The sequence below is a fragment of the Conger conger genome, chromosome 5 (assembly GCF_963514075.1).
Source record: "Conger conger chromosome 5, fConCon1.1, whole genome shotgun sequence".
Classification (NCBI taxonomy): domain Eukaryota; kingdom Metazoa; phylum Chordata; class Actinopteri; order Anguilliformes; family Congridae; genus Conger; species Conger conger.
This window is the reverse complement of record NC_083764.1, coordinates 10528845-10545170: the sequence shown is the minus strand read 5'-3', so window position 1 is coordinate 10545170 and position 16326 is coordinate 10528845. Positions and strand designations below refer to the sequence as shown.

Below are 16326 nucleotides of genomic sequence, written 5' to 3'. Positions count from 1 at the left end.
CGCTGTGCTTCATGGGAAATGGGTTTGTGTTCAGCGGGGGGGAACTGTTGACAGGCCGCTCTGTTTTCAGAAGGGCTGTCAGAACGTCCAGCTACACCCCCCCACCCCCCCAACGGGTGCATGGCGTTGACTCCCTTCCACACCTTGCCAACTTTGACATGGTGTTGCTCATCGATTGCATGCCTGTTAGCAAGTAGCTAAGAAATGAAACTGCGGTCTGTTGGGTTGTTCCTCTATCGCTGCTGCTGGGCTTTCCTCCTCCACTGCTGTGTTGTAATGAATTTTAACTAAGTAACCGCATCAGGCCGCTCATTAAGTTATAAACAGACTGCCGTGCCCTTCACCTAACCCTGAAACTAAAAGTTTGGTCGTTTGGCCAACTGTAGGCATGTCATGCGAGTATAGCAGTGCGGTGCTACTAAGAAGCTGATGAGAAATTGCCTGACAGCTTGTCGGTTCCAAGGTCCTCCCCCTCTGTCACGTTCCTGAGAGGTTGTGCGATTATCCAGGCCTGTCTGATTTTGGACGCCGCTGTACCCTGTTTTTGTAACGCGATATCGGCACAAGCGGGCAGCGGAGAATAGCCTTCCTGCTTTGTCCTAACTTGGTTGTGTTGAGTTCGCTGACAACCGCAGAGCGATGGAAAGGCCACTTGTCGTTACCCAGTGTGGGCGTTATATAAGCAGTTCAGTGTTCGGTTCTTATGCAAAAAGCCATGCAGGAGCTGGGAAGCCAACCAGCACTCAGCACCAGTCCTGGGTCTCATACGTAATTGTTTTGGATTTAAATACTTTTCTACGCTTTACTGAGCTTATCTGATGTACTGGAACCTATGAAATACTCTCAAAAACGTTTCCTAGCATTTCCTTCTGATCCTCTTGGTTGGCTCAAGTGCACCAGGCGAGATCATTCAAGCACAAAGTATTTGAATCGAAAACCATTACATATTTGACCCAGGTCTGCTCAGCATGCCCAGTGACATCACAGGATGTCGGAGTTGAGGTTAATATTCACAGAACTTTATGGGCAGAGTATTCAGTCAATTCCAGAATTTAATTTCAGCTGATTTCCTGAAGTCTTGCAGAAGATATCCAAGAGAAAGTGGAAACTTATGTAATGAGTCAAATGCCTGTATTAGAGGACTCAGAAGGGGTTAATTAACCATACAATATACTGTCGCTAATGGCCAACCAAGTCAGAGGTCATTGGTCGCAATTCAGTATGAAGGAAAGCGCTGACTAACAAAGTGGTATGGTCTCTGAACGGTAAACAGAAATCTTATACACGGGTTCTTAAACCTTTTCATGCAAGCCATGCATGACTCCTCGCACACTCTCATTCACGTCAAGAGCTTGAGAGCTGTTTTCCAGGTGTTTTCGGTTAATTTCTGTCTAGTAAAAGGTTTCATGGGGTCCATTTTCACAGGCTAATGTAGGTCCTGTAGTGCACACACAAACAGGATCAAGCTTGTTAATCATTGGCCAGAAGTGGCCTCCAATCATGTTCAGCTTCTGCTCCAGGTGGATGTGGTGTAGTCTGATGGTCTCAGTTTTATTTGCGTCTGTGTTTTGGCGTCGTAAACCCCCCTTATAGCACTTGCACCTTTGGCTTCAGCGAGCAGTTTAACTGGATCGAAAGAGAGAGCGGTTTCTTTATTCATCCGCATAGTCTTTATAAGCCTTTCGCAAAATCAGGCAGTTATGTAACCCAAAATGTTGCATAACAGCCTACTGTCAGGGAGTGATGGGCATTATGTTTGTTTAATAGGTTTATTTTGTTGGTTTTTTTTATACCATAACCTCAGAGTTTTGCTGTGTCACGGGTACATTAGTTCAGGGCCGTGCCTGCTCGTTTTGAAGCTCAGCTTCGAGGTTATAGCAGTTTATCCTTTACCACCCCTGGCCACATTCAATGCTGCTGTCACCCAGCTTTGATTCGTGGCATCCTATTCCATTATTCAGGTCTATTTGCATTGTCCTGGCCTGTCATGGCGCGATTCTTAGTAGATTTCCCTTTGTAAGGACCTTAAAAGCACTTTCTGGAACGGGAGCACTGAGAATTCACTCACAATGACAGGTCTGCACAGTGTGGCTCTAAAGAGCCGTAGTCTCGCAAAATCTCAAACCCCGACCCATTTAATGAGTGAGCGAGTTTACTCTGACCCACCCCTTCTTAAAAAGTCACCTGGCACATGATAGGATATGGAATTAAAATGTTTAAGCATGTCAAAATGGCTGTGTGTCATTTCAACTGTGAATGGAACATGTGCTGTACCCTGGAAAAAAAATCAAGAGAGTAAATCAGGTATCAAACACTTGTTCAGATTATTTTTTGCAGTGTTCCTCAAGTGTCACTTGGTGGCTGAATAATCCTGTGACCCACCGTTGTGTGTGTTGCGTGTTGTTGTGCGTGTGTCGTGTGTGCGTTGTCGTGTGTCGTGTGTGTGTGTGTGTGTGTGTGTGTGTGATGCTGTGTGTGTGTTGCAGGTCTGGCCGTGGGGCTGGGAATCGGGGCCCTGGCGGAGGTGGCTAAGAAGAGCCTGAGGTCAGAGGAACGGAACGGTGAGACGGCTGGCGTGGCGACCATTATACAAATTTACATTTCACATTTCAATTTGTACAATAATTGCAGTCCATTTTAATTTAATTTAAATGTCTTAATGATGTCGTGCACTCCGTTGTGATGGCTGGGTTGTTCATTATAAAGAACAGCGGGGTTATTACTGGGATTTAAGAGCTTTTGCTTGCGGTTGACATGATTGAAATGAACAGAGGACAGGTATTTGGCTGACCTTTTCTGTCTGCTTTTAAAATAGTCAGCTGGTACACCTACTGCCAAAAGACAATGGTGTAATCGGAAGCAAGGAGAGTCAGCGGGCAATACCATTAACTGCTCTGTTATCTTGTTAGTATCTTGTTTTGATGATCTTTGCATTCGAGTCATGCTTTGTCAATTAAAGAACCGCATATAACACCCAGTGGTCAGTTGACGATGGCTGGTGTGGTAGGCTTTTAATGCTGTACCCCACACACAAATCTATTCTGTGTTGGAATTTAGACTGAATGGCATGAGTTTACATCTCATATTTTTAATATTTATTTTTCTTGCTATAATTTTGCTTTACTATGTTATCTGTTTGTAAGTATAAGTAAACACATTAGAATTTATGTGATATTGCAAGACATGGTGACTTTTTTAAAATAAGCAACTATGTCGCAGTATACTTCTCATGGAAGATTTGGTATCTTGGGAGTCAGAATAAATTAACCTCCATTTTGGCTCAAGAGTGGGGGGGGGGTATATCCATATGTAATAATATTTAAAAAAATTTAGTTTTGGCCTGCGAGTCTTACGCATTTTATTTATATATATATATATATATATATATATATATATATATATATATATATATATATATATATATATGTTTTTTTTAATAAAGCATGCTGACGCACTTCAGACACCATGTCTTTCGTAAGAGAACCATTTGCACGACCTTGCTACAGCAGATGCCCTTAAATATTTGGAAAATACATTATAATAAGTAGCGAAACCGTATAAAGAAGGAAAGGTCTGTGCTGATTCTGTGCCGTCAAAACAGATTTTTACGTCTTCACATTTGTATATGTGTCACTTGCCGTCATAAATTTTTTTAACTGTTCACCCAATCTTAGACTTATCTGCCTCTCGTCTCTTCGTAGAGGTCGGTTCTGCAGGAAATGTGTTTCCTCTGTAAGTTGCTGAGTCATGCCAGGAATACCTTTGTAGTTGCCATTTTAGAGGACTAAAATGGGGGATATCAATCAATCAATCAATCGATCCATAAATCAAACTTTTCATACAAGCAAATGCAGCGCCCTCCATCCTATGTGATTGAATACAATGCTTTACGCAGGATATACCAGCATTTCATTGCTTTAGTGAATTAGCGGAACAAAATGATCCGATCCTTCAAGATTATAAATATTCTTTCAGTTTTCCTGTGACCGAGACACAGTTTTGGTCTGTGCTTGACCGAGCTCCTTCCCTCGGGTATGCTGGTCTACGGCTGGTTGTCTGGCCAGCAAGGGCCAGCAAGGGCCTGTAATAGGATCTCCTGCTAAGATGGCACACATGGAGGTTAATGAGTTAATCCTGACCCACGACTTCATAAACATAGCCAGAAATAGACAGTGAAGTGTCGTCTCAATACCCCCCCCCCCCCCCCCCCCCCCACACACACACACATACACGCACACGACACGCACACGACACGCTTCTGCAGCGTGACATTCAAACTCGAGCACAAAGGGTTCGTCTCACAATTACTCAAGGTCCTGTAAACAGGTTTTGGCCATGTTTACATGGGAAAGTTCTTGAAGCGACAACAGATATCGTGTAAAAGCATACATCTTTTTGCCGAGTAGCAAAATTTGCTGAAATATTTAAGACCAATAGTAATTACCGTCTGCGTGAAGCAAGCGCACACTAACGGGAAGCTGATGTTCTCTTCCTGTGAAATACGCAACAGAACGGAAGCGGTAGCACGTTGACCACTGTGCATGAATTCAATTCACAATTGCACGAATAATGCTAGGCTGGACAAGATTGCAATTAAACGTCAAAACTAATTTTACTCTGATGAGTTGACCCCCGGCCATGGTCGTTTTGCATGACGAATATATCCCCATACATTTAGGGGAGACGGTACTGTAGAACAGAAGCTCCTCTGGTGAACTGACGAGTGCAGTGAAATTGAAACGTGCTGCGTTTATTGTAGCCCTGAATGTGGCGGTGAATGTTTTGTCTTCCCCCCCACCCCTTTCAGGGGAGAAGAAGTCCCTGCTGGAGTCCAGCCCCTTCCTGTCGGAGGCCAACGCGGAGAGGATCGTGCGGACCCTGTGCAAAGTGCGCGGAGCCGCCCTCAAACTGGGGCAGATGCTGAGCATTCAAGGTGAGGACCTCCGGCAGGTGCCCGCCGGTCATCGTCTTTTTGCCACCGCCACTTCTGACTGTGCAGAACGGGGATACACGTCTGTGTTTGTCTCACGGTTACCGGTCAGGTCTCTTGTGTCCCAGAGGTCAGGCGTCCTGTGACATGACGAATCGCTTGTGTGTGTGTGTGAGTGTAAGTGTGTGCCGATGTCTGTCTATGTGGTGTGTACCATCTGCAACTTTCAAAAGGTAAATGGTAAAAATTGACTTTTTATTTTTATTTTAGTTTTTTTATCCAAACCGTTTCACAATTGATGCCTCTCATTCCCACATTCACATACGGACAAGCAATAGGCTGTCAGTTCGTCAGGAGCAATTGGGGGTTAGGTGTCTTGCTCATGGACACTTCAGATAGGAAAGACAGATAATAAACACACCATAGCCTAGCTTTCTTACCGAATCCATTGGTGGTTGTCCAAAATGGACTTCCTAGCTTCCTAGCCAATAAGATTCTTTCATTTATTATTAGTTTGAGTCGGATGTGACATGGACGCATTGAGTGAGGGTAAAAGAGAGTAGCACTGTGGCTACTGGTGACGCAAGAAGAGGAGCCAAATTCTGCATTCAGAAGGAAACATTTTGTGAAAGTGGCAGATTTTTGCTTCGTGCAGTATATCGTGTTCCTATGGATCAGAAGGGAACTGTACGTAACGCTGACCTGACAGTGCTTGTGTATTCAACCAGCTCAAAGCTGACCACTTCCAAATTTGACAGTTTCAGACCAGCTGGCAGTTTATTACTACTTATCTTTTGTTATTTACCTTGTTGACCATTTGGGACATTATGTCCTTGCCTTTCATAATGTTTGCTAGTTTGCAGCCTGGATGGCTCTTACATATTTCCCGGGTGCCAGTGATAATTTAGGACCGCCAGAGCTGAATTTCTGGAGTCGCTCGAGTTGTTGTTCCCAGTTTATGAAAGGCTGAAGCTGCAGGGCTATCCTCCAGCCTTGTTCTTGACATTGTATGACCCATCCCGCATTTATCCACGCTATTCCTGTTAGGAATGTGGTGCCGCATGAAGTCACCCTCTGTCTGCGCGCCCTCGTTCTGATAAGTAGGACAAGCGAAAGGGCAACGTCCCACATCGTGTGTCCGTCTGGCAGCGTTACGAGTTGGCGTGCGGGGCGAATCGCTTCACGTCCAAAGGGCAGTTCAGCCTGTCAAACCTGACTGATATGTGGCTCCACTGCCATGTTGTGAATGATCAGAGACCCATCTTTAATGGTTTTACGTTTTTTTACTTATCACTCAGAACTTCAAAGCCTCATGGGCCTGCAGCATCGCACTGCAAAATCAATGTTTGAGAACAGCCTGTAGCCTAATGGCTAAGGTACAGTACATGACTTGGACCTGGAAGGTTCGTGGTTCAAGCACCGGTGTAGACATGATAAGATCCACACAGCTGATGGGCCCTTGAGCAAGGCCCTTAACCCCACATTGCTCCAGGGAGATTGTCCCCTGCTTAGTCTAATGAACTGTAAGTTGCTTTGGATACAAAGCGTCAGCTAAATAAGAAATTGTATATTTCTTTAGTTGATGGTCTAGGCAACGATGTGACGTTGTCACGGTCGTGTAAGTTTCAGTGTGATATCCGGCAGATATTCCTCGACGAACAGTGACCAGGTACCGATAGAAGCTCACTGTATATCTGCTAGTACACGGAAATGATTTAAGTGCACCCAGGGAATACCAGCGTTCCATGATTGGCATGTGGCATTGTGAAAGCGCCGGTCTTAAATTTGCTTGTGTAAACCGAACGGGCGTGATGACGGGGGCGTCTAAACTGTGCTATGCTGTCATAAGCTGTCATTGAATGTCAGGCTCTAGTCGAACAACACCTTTCCTACAAGGTCTTTGCATGATTCCTTGGTGGTGATTGCTAATCCGCTCGCTTAAACTGCCTGATCGAGTCAAGATTATGTGAATAAAATATTCTGGTCATGGTGTAATTTTCAGATTCTTACCAGCCTTTTCCCATTTGAGTCTTATTTCGTAGACTCAAATGGCATATAATATACCGTGTAATAGTCTACATCCTGAACTGTTTAATGACAAGCTGAAATCAAAATTCAGTTTCTCCTGAATTTTGCTCTTCATAACCATACGGACACGTCTTCAAGTACAGTATATATTCCAAAACATTTATAACATTATACTTGTGTATTTTCCCACCGAAATGTAGTTTCCATTCACTTCCTGGGAAACAAGATTTTATGAGATTTGATGTCATTGTGTATGTCGATGTAATGTACTTCAATTTTCCATTCCCCTGTGCTGTGCTTTTCTGTAAGAGTTGGAACCAGTGCACAGATGATCACTGGAACTGCAGTTTGGGGCGGACTTAAAAATACACATGTTTGTGTCATGGGTCTTATGCATTTATAGCAGTATAAAATTAACCAGAGGGTCGAGAAGGTGTGAAATTATGTAAATGCTGCTGTTTCTTGCTGACAACTGTTGACTACAACTACAATAGAAAACATGGCTTTTTTTAGTTGATTATAAAGGTCAGATTAAAGTTTTTAAAAAAATGTTGTGTTAATGTGCTAATAATTCATTCACAATTGCCTGAAGTACCAAACCAGAGAAAGTTGTTTTTGAAGATAATTCTTTGAGATTAGAATGACATTGTTTCAGTACAAAGATAAAAAAGTTATCTTTCCCCCTTATTCCACTTTGAAGATAAACATATTGCCCTTCCTGTGAGATAATTTCTGAGCACTGCAGAAAGGTATTGCGTCTCGCGAAGAACCCAGGAATCATGATTTAATCAGAAATCTGTCGTTCAGGTGGCAGGCTGCACTGAGGTGAGAGCAGTGATAATTCAGCTCTGATAACTTTATCGCTGTTATGAAACGGGAGCCAGCGCTAATGAACGGAGTGGCAGCCAGCCGTCACCTCCCTCTCGACCTTTACCTTCTTCGACTGTTTACCCTTCTTCGCGGTACGCTCTCCTCCACCGTTTCCGCTCGCCGCATTGTTTATCAGCCTGTGGGCCCGCCCTGCAATGTCCTTGAGGGTGTTGGCTTGGGTCCGTAACGATAAGGTTTCATGAATTGGTATTAAATAACGCCGGTGTTAATCTAACTGCTGTTCATCTGTACAGCTGTGTTTATGTATTTATACATCAATAATTAATTTTAAGGACTGCACTGGTTGATGCCAATTCACATGGACTGAAGTAAAAGGAGCTGCTAACTCCGTAATCCTGCTTTGTGAAATACCCACCTGGTGCGCTCACAGATCCGGTTCATTGCACATTGTACGTGTAACGAAAAGAAATCCCCGAAAACAAAAACTGTGCGTTGGTTTTTCCGTGGATATCGTGACAGTGTGGGATTGTGTATGATGGTACGGGCTGGACCAGGCTCCTGTGCACAGCATGAGGCCAGCTCTCTCGGAGTGAATGGGTGAAATGACCCTTCTTGATGTTGTTCTCTGGTTGCAGATGACGCCTTCATCAACCCCCAGTTGGCCAAGATCTTTGAGCGTGTCCGACAGAGTGCAGACTTCATGCCCATCAAGCAGATGATGGTAAGGAGCCTATACATTACATTGCATTGCATTAGGGTTGGGCATCCCTGCCGTTGACTTATGAAGCAGCTTAGTGACTGCCTGAGTGATTACCCCATTGGGCAGTGCTGCATTACCCATTTTTCCCCCTATTTTTCACAGAAAGCTCTGAACAGCGACCTGGGCCCTAACTGGAGAGACAAGCTGGAGTTCTTTGAAGAGAGACCCTTTGCAGCTGCTTCCATCGGCCAGGTCCACCTGGCCAGGATGAAGGATGGCAGAGAAGTGGCTATGAAGATCCAGGTCAGATAAATCCCCCTGTGCTGTGCTAAACACCCTGGCAACCCGGGGCTGACCTCACTGTACACTGCAAGAAATGACCGTCTAAACAAGCCTTTTCTTAACAAGCCTTTTCTTAACGATACTTTTTTTCTTTTTCTCTCAAGTAGAAAATATTAGCTTGTTTTAAGTTACTGTTTGCTTGGCAAGTGAATCTTTCTAACCTTATTGGCAGTTTTTTTTGTTTTTGCATTTGGCAAAAAGGTAATAGAAATACGAAAATATAAGACTTAAGATACTTAAGATACTTAGGTGTATGCATTTCAGATTGGCATAGTGTGCTTTAGAGATCAGACTGAAACGCACAAAGACAAACGATTCGTGTCAGCTGGAACTACCAGTGTCTTTTTTTTTGTTTCTTTCGTTAGCCAGAACTTTCTTTCGGTGCACTGCGAAGGCCTGCTGGACTAGCTTGCTTCCGTTGTTTTGTGTAAACTGACTGCTCAACAGATCAGGGTTACACACATGAACCGATGTGACCGCATTCATAATAAGACCGCCTCGAGTGTTTGTCATGAGGCAACTGCTGGCCCCCAAAGCGTGAATTTCTGTATCGTACAGCCATTGATGAAGTTTGAAGACACGTTTGTCTACAGTCTTGTGATTGGTCTGTCTGCATGGGTCTTTATGCATACTTACTGAAAAGAAAGTCTCAAAAAAAGTCTTATTTTTTCTCTCAAGCAGAAAATATTAGCTTGATGTTTAACAAACAGTCTTGCCTCATTGCCAATATGTTTGTCTTATTTCGCAAAAAATAAATACGATTTTAATTCTGAATACAAGACAAAGTGAGATGTATACATTTTTTGGTTTTTACAGTGTTGTGCTTAACACAAGAGCTCAAAATTATAGGGAGGTTCTGCGTGGTGCGGTCAGAAGTTACTCCCAGGGACATTTTGTACCAACGCGTCCTCGCGTGAACTGTTCCGGAATGTTAGGAGATACAGTACATTTACTTTAAATGAAAAACGGTCAGCAGACATTTCATTTGAAAGGCATACTTTATTTTAAAAAATGCTGCTGTTTATTTGCTGGGCCCTGTAATCCACCTTTCTTCAAATATTTAGCCTATTAATAAAAAATGCACTGTAATGTAAATGCAGGAGGCTTTTTCACCCCCATTCATTTAAAAAATGAAGCAAGGATCAGTGGCTAGCACTTCCATTGGGTTCTGTACTGTACTGTACATTGAGTGGTAACATTGAGGGAAACCATGCCTTGGGCTTGATTCTCTGTTATTGCTTAATACGCACAAATATAAAAGCTAGTTTTGCAAAAAACTTGCAAATCTTTCCAAGATTATTAAAACACTGTTAATAGTGTGCTGGCGACCTGCAAATTGTGATATTGACTTGAAGGTCAAGAAGCAAATTTACATGACATAGCAGTTTGTTACCAATATTGAACAATAATATAAGACTGACAGTGCTGTAGAAGTTTATAAAATGCTTAAGTGTCCGATATCAGATGTTAAGGTGGTGGTGATGTTGTATATGCAGTGAACCCCAGTCTGTGAGTGGCAGTTATAGGCGATTGTCTGAACTTCCTGTTCCTGTTGCAGTACCCCGGGGTGGCACAGAGCATCAACAGCGATGTGAACAACCTGATGACCGTCCTCAGCATGAGCAATGCTCTACCTGAAGGTATGCTCTTTAACACATCCTTAAAGGAGAACTATGCTAAAGGCATGTTCCCTACCTTTAAAAACCTTATTGTTCAAACTTTCAGTCCCTGTGAGTGGGCAACTGAGGCACCATTGACTGTCTGTTGGTACTTATTGAGTATACGCATAAGTATGCAGCTGCTGTCTAAAGTAGAAATGGTCCTTCAGGAATTCAGAATACCAAACTGCTGTTGAGATGAGTCTTGCACCAGTTGAAAATAGACATTAGCTCCAAAATGAATTCATGATTTAATAAAAATTCAACTAAGCTTATCAAGTATTTCTTATTGTTATTTGATCTCTTTCGATTTAGTTTTACCTGTCAGTGCCCTCCTGCCTTTTATTCTACCGTAAGGTGCTGTCTGGGCAGGAGCGATGTTTGTTGTTTGTTGCTGAAGTATACTGGCCAAGAACCCAAAAGAGTGTAGGGTTACAGTAACGCCCACATACCCGGCCTCAATGGGACCAGAGAAGAGGCAAAGGCATACAGTGCGTATATGACTTGCAAGACTTAAAATAAGCATGGCAGCTGGCCGTTTTGAAATGTGAATGTGAATATCAACAAGGCAAATTTATAACCAGTTACTGTATGAAATATTATTTTTTAGTATGAAAATCAATGTGAACAGCAGGCGACCATAAATCAAATGAACAATGGGCACATTTATTAAACTCATCAATGGCAATATTTAAAAATTAGCCTAGTTGAGAATCAATGAATAAACACCAGCATTTTATCTGTTATGGTACTGTATATGAGGTGATTTAGTTAAAAGAATTAGGCGCATTGGGAAGTAGAAAATTCTCCTAAATCACTCTGAAATTATGAAACAATTAATTGGCCTAATTGTTTGATGCAGAAGTATGGATGTACTGTTAATGTTCTGCAGCAGTGTCGAGGCTGTCAGTCTCAGTTAGGAAGTTACATTAACATTTAAATTAGTTTAAGGCGTTGGGTGATCCAGTAGCTCCCACTGGCTGGAGGTGGTTTTGCGGAAGTGTACTATAACAATAATAATATCAGCTCCTAATGTAAGGAACAGCATTACATTTTACCTGCTGTGTGGAGGTTCCCCATTCAAATCAGCATTTGATATCTAAGCTGCTTTCAGGTACTGTTGGATTGATGGCTTACTGCATGTCATTGACACCCAGTGTTACTGACTGATCCAGAATCAGTATTTCCAAGAATCACCCTGATGTTGTTTGAATAGACAGGACTGGTCTGTTAACCTGCTTGAAACACGGTGTCGGGAGCACGCTGACTGATCCGGGGTCTGTAATCGGTCAGTACAGGGCTCACTCTGATACTGTTTATAGATAGGTGCAGACAGGGGTCTGTTGCCTGGAAACCGAAGGTATCGACAATTGGATTCATTACAACCTAATGTGTATCATATACAGCCGTCAGGGCCTGTTGCTGAACTCGAGCGTCCACATTAAACTCATAGTGATTAATGGTGAAAGTGCCGTGACCCTGGACCAATGTACAAGAGAGCGGTTTCCTGCACTTCATAAACACGGCTTCCCGTAAGTCATCGTCCCTTCAATACACCGCTGCTCCATGAAGTATGGCTGTTGCGTTGCGCTAACAGCGCAATTTGTGTTTACCTAAAGCTCAATCTATTTATGAGGGATAGTGGTACATCCCCGCAGCTGTCCTGAAACGAGAGCCAGAGTTAAGTCTCCCGCTGTAGTTTTCAGGCTGTTGTAGTTTCCTGGCGCTGTTGTAGTTTCTTGGATGTTGTAGTTTCCTGGCGCTGTTGTAGTTTCTTGGATGTTGTAGTTTCCTGGCGCTGTTGTAGTTTCCTGGTGCTGTTGTAGTTTGTTGGCTCTGTTGTCTCGGCCTGTGCCCGGCCCGGTCGTATCGCCTCTGTTTCATCCTCAGCTGTTGTAACACAGCTGCTGTGTTTTTCCATCGCATCTCTCACGGTTCCGTTTCAAGAAATATAATATGCGAGGAAGGAAGTGCCGGCGGGTGTTTCTGGGGGGGTTATGCAGGGATCTGCGGGGCTCCACATTCGCACAGCCGGCCCTTCCTGTGGGCCCTGTGGAGTCATTGAATCATTGAGGCAAATAAACGAATCCGAAAAAAAGAAAAGAACAAGGGACTGAGAACCAAGCCTGTGTGGAAGTGTGCCCTCTGACCCCGGGAACGGGAGTCTGGTCTCGCGCCCGCGCGCGGCCACGTTCCCTTGGCCCAGACGTGGGCTTCGTGGAATTCGCCAGCTCCCCGCCCAGTGAATCCTAGAAGGACATTACTTCTGATGCAACCCGTGTGCCTCCCGGTTGCACAGACCAGCCTACAGCTGGGTGGCATTGGCACTTGCATGTTGCCACTATAAAATATATATCTTTTTATTTATTTTTTTCTCATGTGCTTACTGTTTGAGGGTTCAGGCCTGGTGTTTCTCCTTTTTTTTGCCCTTCTGTTACTCTGTAAAGTGTAAAAAGCGCTATGGCAATAAAATTGTATTGATTTGAACGGATTCAGTTATTTTCGACCAATGGTGGAGGTGGAGGGTGATCTGAAGGACGGTTATATTGCGTTTCCTCATCATTTCCTCTCTCTCTCTATCTGTCTCTCTGTCCTCTCTTTCTCCTCTTTCTCTCTTTGTCTCTCCCTCTCTCTCCTGCAGGCCTCTTCCCTGAGCACCTGATCGAGGTGATGAGCCGGGAGCTGGCACTGGAATGTGATTACATACGGGAGGCGAAATGTGCCAGAAAGTTCAAGTGAGTGAAGAGATCGACAGGATGCGCAAGCTTCAGGGTGGCTCTCACCAAACTCACTTACTCGCCTGGGGGTGTCCTTTTTATTATTATTTTTAGGGTTTTAAGCGTTTTTGTGTTTATCAGCCACGTGAGCCTCGCTGTTTTTAGGTGCTGCAAATGATCCTATTCTATTATGCATCCTCACTGTCATTATTTTCTTTGCTATCCAATCGCATGGAAATAGAGGCAGGGTTTGGTTTTGTTTGGGTTCTATTCTATAAACAAAGATGGCGGACAAATTGGTTGGTTATGCATCTCAACACATTTTGTCTCTCACTCTCCCAAAATGGCAAAAGTGAGTGCCCTGCGTTCATCCATTGTTTGAAACCACTAACGTACCAAACTTTCTGGTTTGCTAATGCAGGTAATAACGTTGAGAATGTCCAAATACACCTGCAATATACACAGCCCTGGGGAAAACTGGCAGCTGTGTGCACAGCACACAGGCTGTTCAATTCACACATGCGTTGTATGCGCCGAGTACAGTAACTTTCAAATGACAAATATTAATGACATCATGGATCCCCTGGATGGGTGTGTCTCAAAAGGCAATAGTTGCGGTAATGTAAGGCATGTGTGGCTCCGTTGGTGGTGACACCAAGCATCGCTGGCTCCTGAGAACATCGCCCGGAGTGTCACTGAATCTCTTAAAAACTGCCGTTTCATCGATATGCCCGTTTGTAGCGTGCCACTTTGACATCGAGACGTAACACCGTGGCATCGGGATTTTCTGGACTCGTGACATGATGTGGCACGAGTCCCGAAAATTCTGTTGCCGTGGCGTTACGTTTCGTGGTGCTGGTGATGGGGGCAGGATTCAGCAGTGACAAACGACGAGCTGAGGACCAGCGGTGGGTTTTTCCCGCTCTGTTGTTCCGTGTGTGTGATCTGCGCCGCTTCCCCGGGAAGAATATTTTCAGCTTTTTTAAAATAATCTTCTACTCGGAATCACGTAATACTTTGGAAAGCCACCCAACTATTTGCGGGGAGAGGGCTAGCCAATGAACTCCGTGCTGGAAGCGGTCAGAGTCGCAGCTGTGGGCTGGGAATAGCCGCTCCCGGGGTCCTGCGCGGCGTTTGGTTTCCATGACTTGGCGCGACGGCTCGCCGTTTGCTCGTCGCAGGTTTTTAAATATAGCCGGGCCTGGTCGCGAAGCGGGGAGCCATCGAGCCGTCGAGCCCGCCGCTGCCAGTCCGCGGTCTCTGCTTTCCATGACCGCTTCTGTTTCTCGCTCTCTGGCGGCGGGTGAATTGCGCTTTACGCAACCTTGACCCCCCCCGGGGGGGCTGGGTTGCGCGTGGGGAATTGCCGCTCTGACGGGGAGACTTCCCGCAATAACGGCGGCACGTAACACCGTACCACGTTGCAGCAACGGGGGCTTACAGGAACCCGCAAACGGGGGATTACGGGTATCGAGGACTTTTGAGATTAACAACAACAAAAACTCCACACAAGTAATATGAGAGGGTAGATCTCCTGTTACACTTCATTTATCACTGTCACTATGTTTAGGCTTCTCGGGAGACGAGTACTATTGTTCTTCGCCAGCTATATTTAAAACTATAAAACCAAAGGGCTCGTAAATAATTTGTGTATAATTTGTGTATAATTTATATGGAGGTACTTCTAATTTAGTTTTGAGAATGCAAACTAAATTCAGTGTAATAACCAGAAGCTGAACATCAGGTGTGATACCTGAGTTGCGATTTCGGTTTGGCTTTTAATTTACTCATGTTCAGCGTGACATCTCGTTTTCGACTTTTCATTCAAATTAAGCGCTTTCTCTTTAAATCTGGCAATGCTACCGATGGCTGTGTAAATATTATGATCAGTAAACAACAAATGTTGGATGGCACATCATGATTCGCACAAAGAAATGGGAGTATTTTTTTGTTGTGGTTCAGGTCTGGGTCATTCTCTGTTGTGATCAAACAACAATAAAAACATGCTGTGCTGTGGCCCACACTGAGGAGGCTGTGTCCCGTGTCCTGTGTCCCCAGGGACCTGTTGACAGGTCACCCTTTCTTCTACGTGCCGGAGGTGATCGACGAGCTGAGCAGCCAGCACGTCCTCACCACGGAGCTAGTGTCCGGCTTTCCCCTGGACCAGGCCGAGGACCTCTCCCAGGACCTCAAAGACGAAGTAAGCCCCCCCCCGCAGCGAGTTGGTCACTGAGTCGTCTGTGACTGGTGTGAAAAGCACTCTGGGTAACGTAGTCCCCAGTCTTCTGCCTACAGATGGTAGCCGCCGTCCTTAAACAAAGCCGTCGCGAGGACTTAAGGCCTTGGTCTAATTAGAGGCGATGTTAATCTGGGATAAGTAGGATGCTGACGCCTTCTGAATCCCTAGACTGCCAGCCATTTGGAGCAGGCTATTGAAACTGCAGCCCTGGAGGACCGCAGTGTCTGCTGCCTTTTCTGTTTCCCTTCCATTCAGCTGCCATTTTAAGGCCTTGGTAACATTTTAACCAATCGATGAATTTAGCCGATCGATGAATTAAATTTAGCACAGGGATATGTCAAAAACCACCATTTGAGCTTGAGATCCCTGCTTTAGAAAGGCTACTGGGCCACTACCATGGATGTCAGCTTCTCACAGCATGTAGCTGGTCCCCTCAAATGCACATTACTTGTGGCTGCAAATGTTAGCAGATCAACATAACATAACACCTACACACACCTACACTAGCTGTGATGTTCTTGGGGAACAATACCACCACCTTGTGGTGAGCAAATACTTTGCAGGAAGTCAGGTGTATAATACAGTATTTAACCTCATTATTTGAATGAATTATTTTTTGACCGCAATCCAGAACCTAAGATGAAATGGTCTGGATAAATGCTTCACACGAGCTTGTGACATGTCCTGGAGTCTGGCAGGTCTAATTCGAACATTAGGGGGGAGGGAAGGAGGGTGTCAGGGGTTGGCACTCCAGCAACAGAAAAGAATCGTGACCTCCTCCTCGTCTTCCGTCCGCACAGATCTGCCAGAACATTCTGCTTCTGTGCTTGAGAGAGCTGTTCGAGTTCCGCTTCATGCAGACCGACCCCAACTGGTCCAAT

The 16326-nt window shown here is 44.5% G+C and overlaps 1 protein-coding gene across 1 annotated transcript in view; it reads left to right on the top strand.

Annotated features, from left to right (window-relative positions):
• The window catches only part of coq8aa (coenzyme Q8A, genome duplicate a), a 30851-nt gene that overhangs the window by 11149 nt on the left and 3376 nt on the right, over nt 1–16326 (top strand). The window contains exons 5-12 of the mRNA XM_061243541.1: nt 2487–2561; nt 4808–4933; nt 8425–8510; nt 8652–8792; nt 10390–10471; nt 13131–13224; nt 15265–15406; nt 16246–16326. The exon at nt 16246–16326 is cut by the window's right edge and continues 27 nt beyond it. Coding sequence (XP_061099525.1) covers nt 2487–2561; nt 4808–4933; nt 8425–8510; nt 8652–8792; nt 10390–10471; nt 13131–13224; nt 15265–15406; nt 16246–16326 — 827 coding nt within the window. The remainder of the gene's footprint in view (nt 1–2486; nt 2562–4807; nt 4934–8424; nt 8511–8651; nt 8793–10389; nt 10472–13130; nt 13225–15264; nt 15407–16245) is intronic.